At 50.9% G+C, this 12,305-nt stretch overlaps 2 protein-coding genes across 2 annotated transcripts in view; both read right to left on the reverse strand.

Moving 5' to 3' along the window:
- Xkr8 (XK related 8) overlaps positions 1–4,144 on the reverse strand; it is a 6,207-nt gene extending 2,063 nt beyond the window's left edge. Inside the window, exons 1-2 of the mRNA XM_021201141.2 lie at positions 3,798–4,144; positions 2,113–2,309 (exon numbers count right to left, since the gene is read on the reverse strand). Coding sequence (XP_021056800.1) covers positions 2,113–2,309; positions 3,798–4,090 — 490 coding nt within the window. The 5' untranslated portion in view covers positions 4,091–4,144. The remainder of the gene's footprint in view (positions 1–2,112; positions 2,310–3,797) is intronic.
- Positions 4,145–4,592: 448 nt separating this feature from the next.
- Smpdl3b (sphingomyelin phosphodiesterase acid like 3B) lies at positions 4,593–11,577 on the reverse strand. The gene is made up of 4 exons (XM_029540216.1): positions 11,409–11,577; positions 10,020–10,200; positions 9,803–9,936; positions 4,593–5,372 (listed from the first exon to the last, which is right to left on the reverse strand). The coding sequence occupies exons 1-4, from the start codon at positions 11,478–11,480 to the stop codon at positions 5,007–5,009; spliced, it is 753 nt and encodes a 250-aa protein (XP_029396076.1). The 5' UTR covers positions 11,481–11,577; the 3' UTR covers positions 4,593–5,006.
- Positions 11,578–12,305: the final 728 nt, after the last annotated feature.

The raw sequence follows: 12,305 nt of genomic DNA on the forward strand, positions 1-12,305 counted from the left end.
TGAATAAACCCTTTCCTCCCCAACTTGCTTCTTGGTCATGATGTTTTGTCCAAGAATAGAAACCCTGACTAAGACACCATCTCTTTAACTACTTGCCAACTCCTTACCCTACAAACCCCAGCCCAAATTCTGGGGCTACCCACACACCTAGGTTCCACTCTGCTGTCAGAGGCCCCTGTAACAACCCACCTACCCCATTAACCCAATTACCTCCCTTTTTGGTTTGGTGATCCCCACCCCCTACCCCCATCCCTGAGACAAGGTTTCTCTGTGTAGCCCTGGCTGTCCTGAAACTCATTCATTAGACCAGTCTGGCCTAGAAATCAGAGATTCACCTGCCTCGGCCTCCCCAGTGTTGGGATTCAAGGCGTGCGCCTTGACGGCCTGACCTTTACTCTACCCTCGAGCTCCTGGAGAGTAGGAAACTTATTCTTACCTGGATTCTCCAGGTGGCCCGAAGCAGGGTACACAAATGTCTGCTCAATCCAGGGTAGAGAAAAACCTGTCTCCTCATGCTCCATCAACAATGTAGACCGTCCCAACCTGGCTCTAATCTCAGACAAATGTCAAGTACCTAGCAAGTGCTGAAAAGGGGCAGCCACCTTTCTGCACACCTCCCTCTTATGTGACATGAGGGGTTCTCCCAAGTCCCACCGCAAGTGATGACAAGACAGAATCCTTGGAGAGCCGCTGCAGAATGAGGAATGAAGTGACAGGCAAGAAAGAGGTGGCCTGGGCTCTCAATAAGGCATGAGGCAGACCGTTGCTTAGACTCAGGCTGGGCCCATGACCTTGAGGAAGTCTCTCCCAAGGCTTCTCACTGTCCAGATTCCTCGTAGGGTTTATGGGGCCCTGCCACCTGCCTCCTCTGGTCACTTGGTACACCTAGTGTACATCTTAAGGCTATTGGCTGGGTGGAGAATCTGTAGATCTTGTCCACAGCTGTGTCCTCAGCAGAGTAACAAAGAAGAAATGAGTATATGACGGTACTCTGTGGGCATCAAATGAAGTCGTGAGCAGAAGTGTACTACTGACACATGCACGGCCATGTCAAGGACGCCACTGCCTCAGTCCCATGGGGATGACAGAGACCCCTGGTCTAAGCACAGGTGTTTAGAAACGGCTGTCCTTTAGCTAAAACCAGTATATGCAGAAACTGTCAACTGCAGCTCCACCTCCCATGGACCTGAGATGGATCCCCTACAGACACCTCCAGATGTGTTAAGTTGCCACTGCAGAGCCCAAGGCCCACCTGATTCCAGCTTTTTCGTGTATCTGTTGCTTTCCCTTATGGTAGGTTAACCCCTAAACTAAGCAGGTTCAGGTAGTGTTCAATAAAACGTCCAATACCTACCAAATCTATAATGTGTCAGGTAATCTATATATTTTATTTATTACCATCAAAATAATAAAAAAGTCCAGTGCTGGGGAGGCAGGAGCAGGAGGATTTCTGGGAGCTCAAGACCAGCCTGGTCTACATAATGAGAGCCTGATGAAAAATTAAAATAGGATGGGCTGGAGAAATGGCTCAGTGGTTAAGAGTACTGGCTGCTCTTCCAGAGGTCCTGAGTTCAATTCCCAGCACCCACATGGTGGCTCACAGCCATCTGTAATGGGATCTGATGCCCTCTTCTGGTGTGTCTGAAGACAGCTACAGTGTACTCATGAACATAAAATAAATAAATTAAATCTTTAACAAGAAAATTCCTCCTCGCCAGGCAGTGGTGGCACATGCCTTTAATCCCAGCACTTGGGAGGCAGAGGCAGGTAGATTTCTGAGTTCAAGGCCAGTCCAGGCTACAGAGTGAGTTCCAGGACAGCCAGGACCCTGGACTTTATATGCATGCAATTTCCCACATTTCATCTTCCCGTAACTCCAAAGGACAGACACATTTATTCTGCCCAGTGCTCGGATGAGAACCAACGGATGATGTTTTGAGTCACTGTTCCAAGCTCAAGCTGCTTGAATCCAGACCAGCTGCCAAACGCTCAGGCACCTGGTGGGGGGGTGGGAGGGCACGAGGGGAGGGGGAGGGCTCCTAAGAGTGAGAACACCTGTAGAGGACAGAGGAAGGGGTCAGCAAAAGTGACAGCCGAGGGGCCAGCACTCACACTGGTAGTATTCAGCCTGGCCACTCTGCAACACAATTGCCAGCACCAGCGTGAGCTGTGGCGTTGCCTCCAGGAAACTCTCGAAAAGCTTCAGCATGCTGATGTCCAGGGAGAGAAAGTCTGCATAGGCCAGGTCACACTCGGATGGCGCCTCCTGGTAGCACATGGACAGCCCCTGATGCATTCCGTGCAGACACCTAGGCAGAACACACAGGTGCCCAGGGGGCCAGGTCAACCTTCTGTGACGTCGTCCATCTCCCACCGCTGAGTGCACAGAGGCAGACTTCAATCCTAGCTTGCCACTTAAAAGCTACAGAACCTGGAGCAAGCCACCTAACTAACCTCATGGAACCTGCTTCCTCATCCGTAAAGTGGGGGAAATTCAACTTCCACTCTTGCTAGTCAGGTCCGATCCCAGGCGCATCACAACCCTGTCCTACCTACTCACAAGAGCCCCACTTCAGAGATGAGAGATGGAATTAAGAAGCAAATAGGACGGGCCTGAGAGAGGGCTTAGCTGTTAATCGCATCCACTGCTCTTTTTTTTTTTATTATTCTTTTTTTTTTAAGATTTATTTACTATTATATGTAAGTACAAGGTAGATGTCTTCAGACACTCCAGAAGGCAGTGTCTTATTGCAGATGGTTGTGAGCCACCATGTGGNTGCTGGGATTTGAACTCAGAACATTCAGAAGAGCAGTCAGTGCTCTTAACCACTGAGCCATCTCTCCAGCCCCAGCATCCACTGCTCCTAAAGAGGACCAGAGTTTGGCTCCCAGCACCACATGAGGTGCCTTCCTGTAACTCCAAGGGACCCCACACCTTCTTCTCTTGGGGCCTGCCTGTAATAACTCTCCTTTGCAGTCATCTGACCTGTACTCAAGATGATACAATTGTTCAGGCAAAATGCAAACATTCAAAAGGTCCTTCCCCACAAGCTGGAGACTGTATACAGCTTTTCCAAGACTTCCACAACAGATTCCGGATCCATCCACCCTAGTCCAGCCCCGCCCACATCGCGAAGCCCTGCCTTCATCACAAGATTCTGACCCCTGGATTTCGCTTTCTCCCATCTAACAACTCAAGGGACTAGTCACAGTTTGGAGGTAGGGAAGCGGGGAAGAAAACGTTCTCAGAGCCGGGCGTGGTGGCACACGTCTTTAATCCCAGCACTTGGGAGGCAGAGACAGGTGGATTTCTGAGTTCGAGGCCAGCCTGGTCTACAAAGTGAGTTCCAGGACAGCCAGGGGCTATACAGAGAAACCCTGTCTCGAAAAACCAAAAAAAAAAAAAAAAAANAAAAAAAAAAAAAAAAAAATTCTCAGGCCAGCACTGCGCCAGGGACTTTCTCACTGTCCTCATTTTAGACTGACCCTGGGTCCTCCCCAGTTGAGAAAAGCACACACCATCCACACACATTTTCCAAGAACCAGTCTGTGTCTAGTCCTGGCTGGCTCCGGGGACACGGATGAGTCAGGCAAGACCCTCTTCAGTCCTTGACGGGGAGCAAATGTTCGCAGAAGACAGAAACGAAAAAGAAAGGTGACGGGCATCTCTGACTCCAAGACCCTGACGTTCCCTTCCTCTGTTCCTGGCCCTGTGTTTTCACCTCCGCCCAGGGGAAGACGACTCAACTGGCTCTGACGGCTGTCAACCCACTTTTCTCAAAGGGCCGGGCACTCACCTATACAGGTAGCCGAGCTGCAGCAGGTGCAGCAGAGCCAGGAAAGGACGCGAGAGCTGCGACTGGTGCAGCTCGGCGGGGTCAGCTGTCAGCCAGAGCCAGCTGAAGAGCTGCAGCAGCACCGAAGCTTGACCCAGCAGGACCAGTACCAGCGCGGCCCACAGGTAACGGCCAAGGAGCACGTACTGGACAACGGCCCACAGGTCGGCGACCAGATCCATCAGGAAAGACAAGATACTCACCAGGCCTACGACCACGTCTAAGGCCACATGGTGGTGCACGGACAGAGGCATGACCCTCTCCGAGCAACCACACAACCGCGGACCTGCCCTCCCGCCCCGCTAGTCCGGCAGGAAGGGGGCGGGGCAGTCGTCCCGGAGGCTGGGCTGCTGGGCGGAACTTCCCCATCTCGCCCCGTCCGGGGTGGAGCGAGCCCGCGGTCCCGCCCCCCACACTGGTCCCACCGCCCAGACCCCGCCCCCAGCCCGCCCAGTGCAGAGCCCGGCTTCTACTGGTTTGGATTCTGCTTTTCAGGCTCAAGGAAACAAGAGTGGCCCATTAAGAAAGACTAGAGCCTTAGAATCCGGGCCGCAGCTGTGATCCCTCACGGTTGCACTGTTGCGAAACCAAATCAGAGAAGTCTTTTATTTAAAAGCACCAAGGGGCCGGGCGTTGGTGGCGCACGCCTTTAATCCCAGCACTCGGGAGGCAGGGGCAGGCGGATTTCTGAGTTCGAGGCCAGCCTGGTCTACAGAGTGAGTTCCAGGACAGCCAGGGCTACACAGAGAAACCTTGTCTCAAATAAAAAAAATTTAAAAAAAAAGCAAAAACAAACAAAAGTTTTGCACACCACGTGCATTCCCGGTTCAGACCTTGAGCAGGGACCACATCGAAAGCACTGAATCTCCAGGGCCCATCTTCCCGCCGGCTCACTTCACTGTGGTGATCAAGTGCATGGTGGTTTGATATGTTTGTATTACAGGGACTAATGCACCAAGACATGCACCGCAAACAAGTTTTGTGGATAAAACGTGAAACTTGGAAGAAATGTGCTTCTTAGCGCCCTCTCTGGTGAATCTAAGTTGTCCCATCCCACTTTACTCTCCGCAGCAGCGGGAGACTGATGGCAAAAGTTCATTGGGTAATGTTGCCCAATTTTACCGGGAGGAAGATGAACCAAGTAAGTGGGTGGGCTGGCAGTGCCTACAGTCATAGCACCTCCAATACGTGCAGGTTTGGCAGCAGAGTCAGTATGAGCAGGAAACCAGGAACCACCTTGGCACCAATACCATGCAAGCAGGTAGTGTAAGTGTTGAAAGCCACGTGTTGTATGGCACAAACGTGCTCGACGCGGCAGCTGTCGTCACAGGTCAGATGGTTGTAGCTGACCGAGTTATAGACGTAATAACGTTGCAGGATGTGCGGCTCACTGGCAATGCGGGTCAGCGCCGTGTGCATGGAGCTGATGCTGGCATCCGGCACCTGGTAGGCCTCCGTCAGGCGGTACTCCTGCTCCCACAGTGGGGTCTCTTGTACATTCGCTTGCCTCAGGTTCAAGAAGTAAGTCACCATGTCCTGGATTAGAGGCGCAGGGTATGTCAGCCACGAGCAGTTGATTCATTCTGCCCACAACCCAACCTCTCCCCAGGCTCTCTAAATCGATCTAGAGCTGCTGATTGTTACCCTGCGCTTGATTCCAATGAGGTAACTACATCTGAACCCCCATTTTCCTGGTGAAGACATGGAGGCCTTAAAGAAGTCGTTACGATTTGAATCTGAAGTGCCCCCCTACCCCCACTTCATTTTGAATGTTTGTTCCCCAACCGGTAGCACTATTTTGGTCAGCTGTAGCATTTTTAGGTAGTGGATTCCAGCTGGCAAAAGGAAACCTTTGAAGCTGTTCTGGATCCCGCCCAATGGCGACATGAGGGGCACCCGAAACATTGCCACAGTGCTTCGCCACCATTAACTGCATGTTGGTATAGCAATCACAGCACTGCAAAAGTAATGTTGCCTTCTCGGGGTCTGCGAGCATTCAGGGGCAGGGCAGGATTAGGACGCAGAATGTTCACCTCACTATGCATATGTTTCCTGTTCTGCCAAACTGGCAGACACCACACGCTCTTCACAGAGGCTCAGGAAATCTTCACAGAGTGAAGGGGAATAAAAATGGAGGCTGCGGAGGTGGGAAGGTTGGGGAGGCGTCAGCGGGATAGAGGTGGGGGTTGCCTGGCTGGCAGATGTTAGGAAATTGTAGCTGATAAGGGTTCAAACAAGACTCAGTAGTGCCTTCGCGCCTTCAGACAGACCCGTAAGAGGAGCTGGGTGAATGGGTGGGACCTGCATGTGCCAGGCACATGGCATTGTTGAACTAAGTCCCTTCAGTCCTGTGACTTCCAGGGTACAGAGGAAACAGTGAAGCGAGCATGTAGACAATAGGCTAGACTCTTACAAATCCTCGGGCCTGGGACCAGCAAGATGGATCCCCAGAATCCACACAGTGGAAGGCATGACAGATAGAAGGCAAGAACTAACCTTGTCAAGTCACACACGCACACACACCAGTTTTTTCTCTTTTCTTTCTTTCTTTCCATTCCTCAGATGGGAGCAGAAGAGATGGCTTTGTGTTTAAGAGTACTTTTTTTTTTTTTTTTTTTTTTGGTTTTTCGAGACAGGGTTTCTCTGTATAGCCCTGGCTGTCCTGGAACTCACTTTGTAGACCAGGATGGCCTCGAACTCAGAAATCGACCTGCCTCTGCCTCCCGAGTGCTGGGATTAATGGCATGCGCCACCACACCCGGCTGCCAAGAGTATTTTTTAAAATATTTATTTTATGTAGAGAGAACATGTTGTATATTGTATGGATGTATCACCTGTCAATTAGAAGACCTATGGCCTATAGGAAAGGGTAAAATAGAAGGTGGGACATCCGGGAGGCAGAAAGAATTCTGGGATAAAGACAAGCGGGAGAGGTTTGACCAAGGAAGATAACATGGTACCTGAGCACAGGTAACCAGCCATGTGGCAGAATGTTAAGATAAATGGGTTAGGGCTGGTGAAATGGCTCAGCGGGTAAGAGCACCCGATTGCTCTTCTGAAGGTCCTGAGTTCAAATCCCAGCAACCACATGGTGGCTCACAACCATCCGTAACGAGATCTGACTCCCTCTTCTGGAGTGTCTGAAGCTACAGTGTACTTACATATAATAAATAAATAAATAAATAAATCTTTAAAAAAAAAAGGATAAATGGGTTAATTTAAATTATATCTAGTCAGAGAAGAGCCTAGCTCTACAGCCAAGGCATTTGTAAATGTATCTTGAGTCTGAGTTTCTGGGAGCAAGGGGTTGGGAGGAAGAACCAGGATATAATTACAATTTAATTTTTAATTTTGTGAGGTAGAGTATATGCACAAGTGTGCAGGCACCCACATAGGCCAGAGGAAGGTGCCAGATTCTCTGGAACTGGGTCTACAGGTGGTTGTGAGCCACCTGATGTGGGTGCCAGGGACGGAACTTGAGTGATCTGCAAGAGCAGTGTATACTGCTAACCACTGGGCCACCCCTCCCAAGGGCACTGCTGCACAACCCTGAGGAACCTAGTTTCTATCCTAGCTTGCTCCCCCCACTCCCACCCTCATCCCCCAGATCAAGCAGGGCACTGTGGCTCATAGCTGCAATCCCAGCACTCAGGAGACTGAGGCAGAAAGGATGTATCAGGGCTGGACAGATGGCTCAGCAGTAAACAAACCAGTAAAGACCAGGTTCAATTCCCAGCACCCACATGGCAGCTCACAACTGTCTGTAACTCCAGTTCCTGGGGGTCCTACAACCCTCACACAGACATTCATGAGGGCAAAACACCAATGCACATTAAATAAATAACCATTCAAAATTTTTAAAAGATGGGGCTGGGGAGATGGCTCAGTGGTTAAGAACACTGACTGCTCTTCCAGAGGTCCTGAGTTCAATTCCCAGCAACCACATGGTGGCTCACAACCATCTGTAATGGGATCTGATGCCCTCTTCTGGTGTGCCATATGCTGTATATATATAAAGAAAGGTGGTACCAAGCATCTGCCAACACATGATGGCTCCTCCGCCTCTGAACCACCTCCAGGTTCCGATGCTTCTCAGCAGTCTGGCCCAGCCACCACCCTCTGGCGGCAGCAGGTGTCCTTACTTCCAGACCTTGGTCACAGCAGTCTGCTCTTTGCCCAGCAGACAAGGTGATTTTTGTGAAACTGTGAATCAGAACAGTTGGCACTTCTGTCCCCAGCTCTTCAGACCCAGACCCTGACCTGGCCCGGTGCCCTCCACCCTCCCCTCCTGCTCTCTGGAGTCACCTGGTCTCCCTGCTCTTCCACAGGAACACCAAGCCACTTCCCACCCCTCGGGGCATCTGACTTGCTCTTCCTCTGCCTTCCCTACAAGCCCAGCTGCCTTCTCAGTTTACACAGAACTCTAATGCCTCCTTACTGAGGACATTTCCCATCTACTTAACATCTCACACACACTCCAAAACCATCTGCACTTTCCTTCCCCACCCTTTCCTCCCTCCTTCCCTCTCTCCCTCCCTGTTCTTTCTTTAGTGTTAGAAATCACTCCTCCACCATGCTAAGCAATCACTTTGCTGTTGAGCTGCAGCCTCAACTCCCCACCCGCCCCCCACCCCATACCCCTTCTGACAGGGTCTTCTTGCTAAGTTCCTGTCTGGTCTTGAACTCACTATGTGGTCCTGGCTGGTTTTAAATTTTAGTCCTGTGTCTCAGCCTCCCAAGTGCCTGGTATTGCAGTCCCGTGCCAGCAGGCCCAGCTACCACCCTGCCTTTCCTGTCTCCCAGGTTAAATTTTATGTAGTTATTTACTGCCTTCCTCCTGTAGGGATTTTGGCGCAGGAGAGTGGTTACTCTGTTGTTTGGTTCTGCATCTCCTAAGCTTTGAACAGAGCCTGGTGTGTATGTGGCCTGTGCTTAGTACATTCTGTTGACTGGAGGAGGTAGTATCTCTTTCACCATTTCTACAATCCCAGCACATCCTAGGAGGTGATCCTAAGTGTTCACGGGGTTAGGGTCTGAGTGCTGGTTGGTGAACGGAAGTGGGCAATGGGCTTGAACTCGGACTGCAAGAAGTCTTCCATACCAGCCTCAGGAGAGACAATTTTATCTTGAGGGCACTCGGGAGATCTTTAAGGTTTGTGAGTCGCAGAGAGGCAAAATGAAGTCAATGTTTTAGGAAGATGAATGTGGCAGTAGGGAGACCAGGCAGTCATAGTAACCCAAGACAAGAAGGACAGGCTTCGGGGGAAGAATAGATCTGATTTGGTGCCAGGAGACTCCAAGGTCCTAGCCAAGATTCCCTTCCATGGTGGTTTGAATATGGTTGGCCCATGGGAAGTGGCACTATTAATAGGTGTGGCCTTGTTGGAGGAAGTGTGTCACTGTGTAGGAGGGCTTTGAGGTCTCCTAGTGCTCAAGTTCCACCCAATGCGGAAGAGAGTCTCCTGCCCCTCCCGATCAAGATGGAGAATTCTCAGCTCTCTCCAGCACCATGTCTGTCTGGGCTCTGCCATGCCTCCCACCATGATGATAAATGGACTGAACCTCTGAACCTGTAAGCCAGCCCCAATTAAATGTTGTCCTTTATAAGAGTTGCCTTGAGGGCTGGTAAGATGGCTCAGCGGGTAAGAGCACCATACTGCTCTTCCAAAGGTACCGAGTTCAAATCCCAGCAACCACATGGTGGCTCACAACCATCCGTAACAAGATCTGATGCCCTCTTCTAGAGTGTCTGAAGTCAGCTACAGTGTACTTACATATAATAAATAAATAAATCTTTAAAAAAAAAAAATAAGAGTTGCCTTGTACAGGGTGTCTCTTCACAGCAATGAAACCCCAGGTAAGACATCCTCCAGTGTCAGTGGTCAGTAGCCACGGGGTTAGCTGAAGTTTAGGGAAGGTGGCGATAGGCTTAGATTCCCCCAACCCAGCAGACCCAGACTCCTAACCTTCAAGTTGAGGGTGGCTCGATCATACTCGAAAATGCGTATCCCTGGATTGTTGGCCCCATCCACCACTCCAGGTAATGTGGTCTTCCACGGGGAGACCCCAGGTGTGAGAAACATGACGCTTATGGGGGCACCTTTAGGGGAAAGAGACAGCAGGCTGAAAAGGGGTAAAGAAAGAAGAGGCTGGCAGGTGGCCAGTTCCCTCAGGATGGAGTACCTGTGTTGTCATAGAACATTCGGAAGCTGTCGGTATGGTGGTGTCCAAAGAACTGTCCTGCTATGACACGATGGTGCTTCTGGATCACCTTCAGATACTCCTCATTGAAGCTCTCTCGGAACCAGGCCTTGTTCTGTGTCTTCTCAAAGAACCCTGGGGGCACGTGGCCAATAATGTACACCTGCAAGGAGGAGGTTCTGGGATCAGGGATGCTCTCTCCAGCCCCCATTTCCAAAACCTGCCCATGTCCTCCCTCTGAACGGAGCCCTAGAACACATCTTCCCCAGACTCTTCCTGGTCCTTCAAAGACTGCTCCTTGATTCCCAGAGCTGGGGCTGATCCGGCATGGCTGTGTGAGAACACTACGTGATCCTGTGCATTTCCACTGCAAAATGTAGAACAGGGGCAGAATTGAGAGCATGTGCTTAGCCAGGGGTAACTGGCTCACACCTTCAATCCCAACACTTGGAGGGCAGAGGCAGGCAGATTTCTGGGAGTTCAAGGCCAGCCTGGTCAACATGAGTGCATGTGTGTGTGTGTGTGTGTGTGTATGTGTGTGTGTGAATGTATGTTTAATGTATGAAAGCTATATCTGCATGTACACCTGTGTGCCAAAAAAAGAGCATCAGATCCCATTACAGATGGTTGCAAGTCACCATGTAGTTGCTGGGAATTGAACTCAGGACCTCTGTAAGAGCAGTCAGTGCTCTTAATGCTTAGCCATTCCTCCAGCCTGAGAGCTTATATTAAAAATAAAGAGCACGAATGAGCTTTGGCCTCTAACTTCAGCTTGGACACCAGCTGCACGCCATCTCTCTGAGCTTCAAGTTTCTCATTTGGAAGAGTCTCCACTTGGTGGAGCTTGCTACCAAATTAAAAGAGGGGGATCCACCCAAAGCACTACATGCCTGCTGTTGGCATGGTGAGCGCTCACCAATACCAGCCACAAAGCCTTCCTGGGGTTTGCTGGGCGATGCATGGGCTCACACAGGAGCCACTGTGCCAGTCCTTAAGTAGCTGCTGGCTTAGCAGACAAGATGGACACACCTAACATCCATGCACCTCCTTGGGTACACAGTGCACACTACTGCTGTGCATGTGGTGATGATGGAAAGACATCGAAATTTAGAGCAAGTCTCACTGAGGTTCTAGGCTTTTGCTTACGGTGGGATGGGACCATCACAGCCCCCTGAGACCCTAAGACAAGACATGCAGTGTGCTTCAGGGCCTCAACTCACAGGGTGGCTGTGCTCAGAAGTCTCTCCTGGGGCTAGGCTGCTGCAGGATGCTCGGGGGTGTGAGTGTCCCCAGTGGGTTGTAAGTCTGTGCCTGGTGGAAGATTTCTATCAGGAAGATTCCGGGCGCACAGGAAGAAGCAGGGGCACTTACCATCTCCCCATCCCGAGATGCATTGCTCAGGACATCTCCCAGCCACTGGAACTGCTGGCCAGGGTCGGCCATGCCAGCTGTCTGCTCGTTGTTGCTGTAGTACAGATTGGTGTTGAGGACCACAACTCGCCCCACCCTGCTGGAACCCGGCAACTTCTCAGAATAGAAGGCACCTAGGAGGTCACAGTTGGGAACAGGCTGAAGTGGGGGTGCCTCAGCCACCCTGCACCTCACATTCTGAGCTCTTTCCCTGGCACCCTCCCTTCCCATAAGAGAGGCATCTGGGGATAAGAGCAAAGGTTCTGGAGCTGAGTTCTAATCATATAGCTGTGCAACTTGGGAAAGTTGCTTCACCTCTCTGCTCAGTATTCCTCATCTGGATAATGGACTAACAATGATGTGTGGTCTCTAGCCACTGCTGATTCTCTTCCATCCAGCTCTCTGCCCCCGGAGCTGACCTATTTAGACTAAATCAATCATGTATGGGCTTCTGTGCCCATTGAGTTACGGTCTGACCAACGAGGAGTCCCAGCAACAGGAGACCAGGGTCAGGAAAATGTTGGCCTGGCTATGTCTCTACACGAGTCGTTCTCAACTGAGCAATGTGGCCCCCAAGAGACATCTATAAACACACAGAGGCACATCTACTGGTCACACTAAAGATGCATCTAGCAGACAGAGGTCAGAGACACTGCTAGACACCCTACTTGTAGTGAGAATTCTGGAACTTTGGTTTCTTTAAAAAATAAAAATTGCGCCGGGCGTGGTGGCGCACGCCTTTGATCCCAGCACTCGGGAGGCAGAGGCAGAGGCAGGCAGATTTCTGAGTTTGAGGCCAGCCTGGTCTACAGAGTGAGTTCTAGGACAGCCAGGGCTACACAGAGAAACCCTGTCTCG

This window comes from Mus pahari, chromosome 6 (genome assembly GCF_900095145.1).
Source record: "Mus pahari chromosome 6, PAHARI_EIJ_v1.1, whole genome shotgun sequence".
In the NCBI taxonomy this organism is placed as follows: Eukaryota; Metazoa; Chordata; class Mammalia; order Rodentia; family Muridae; genus Mus; species Mus pahari.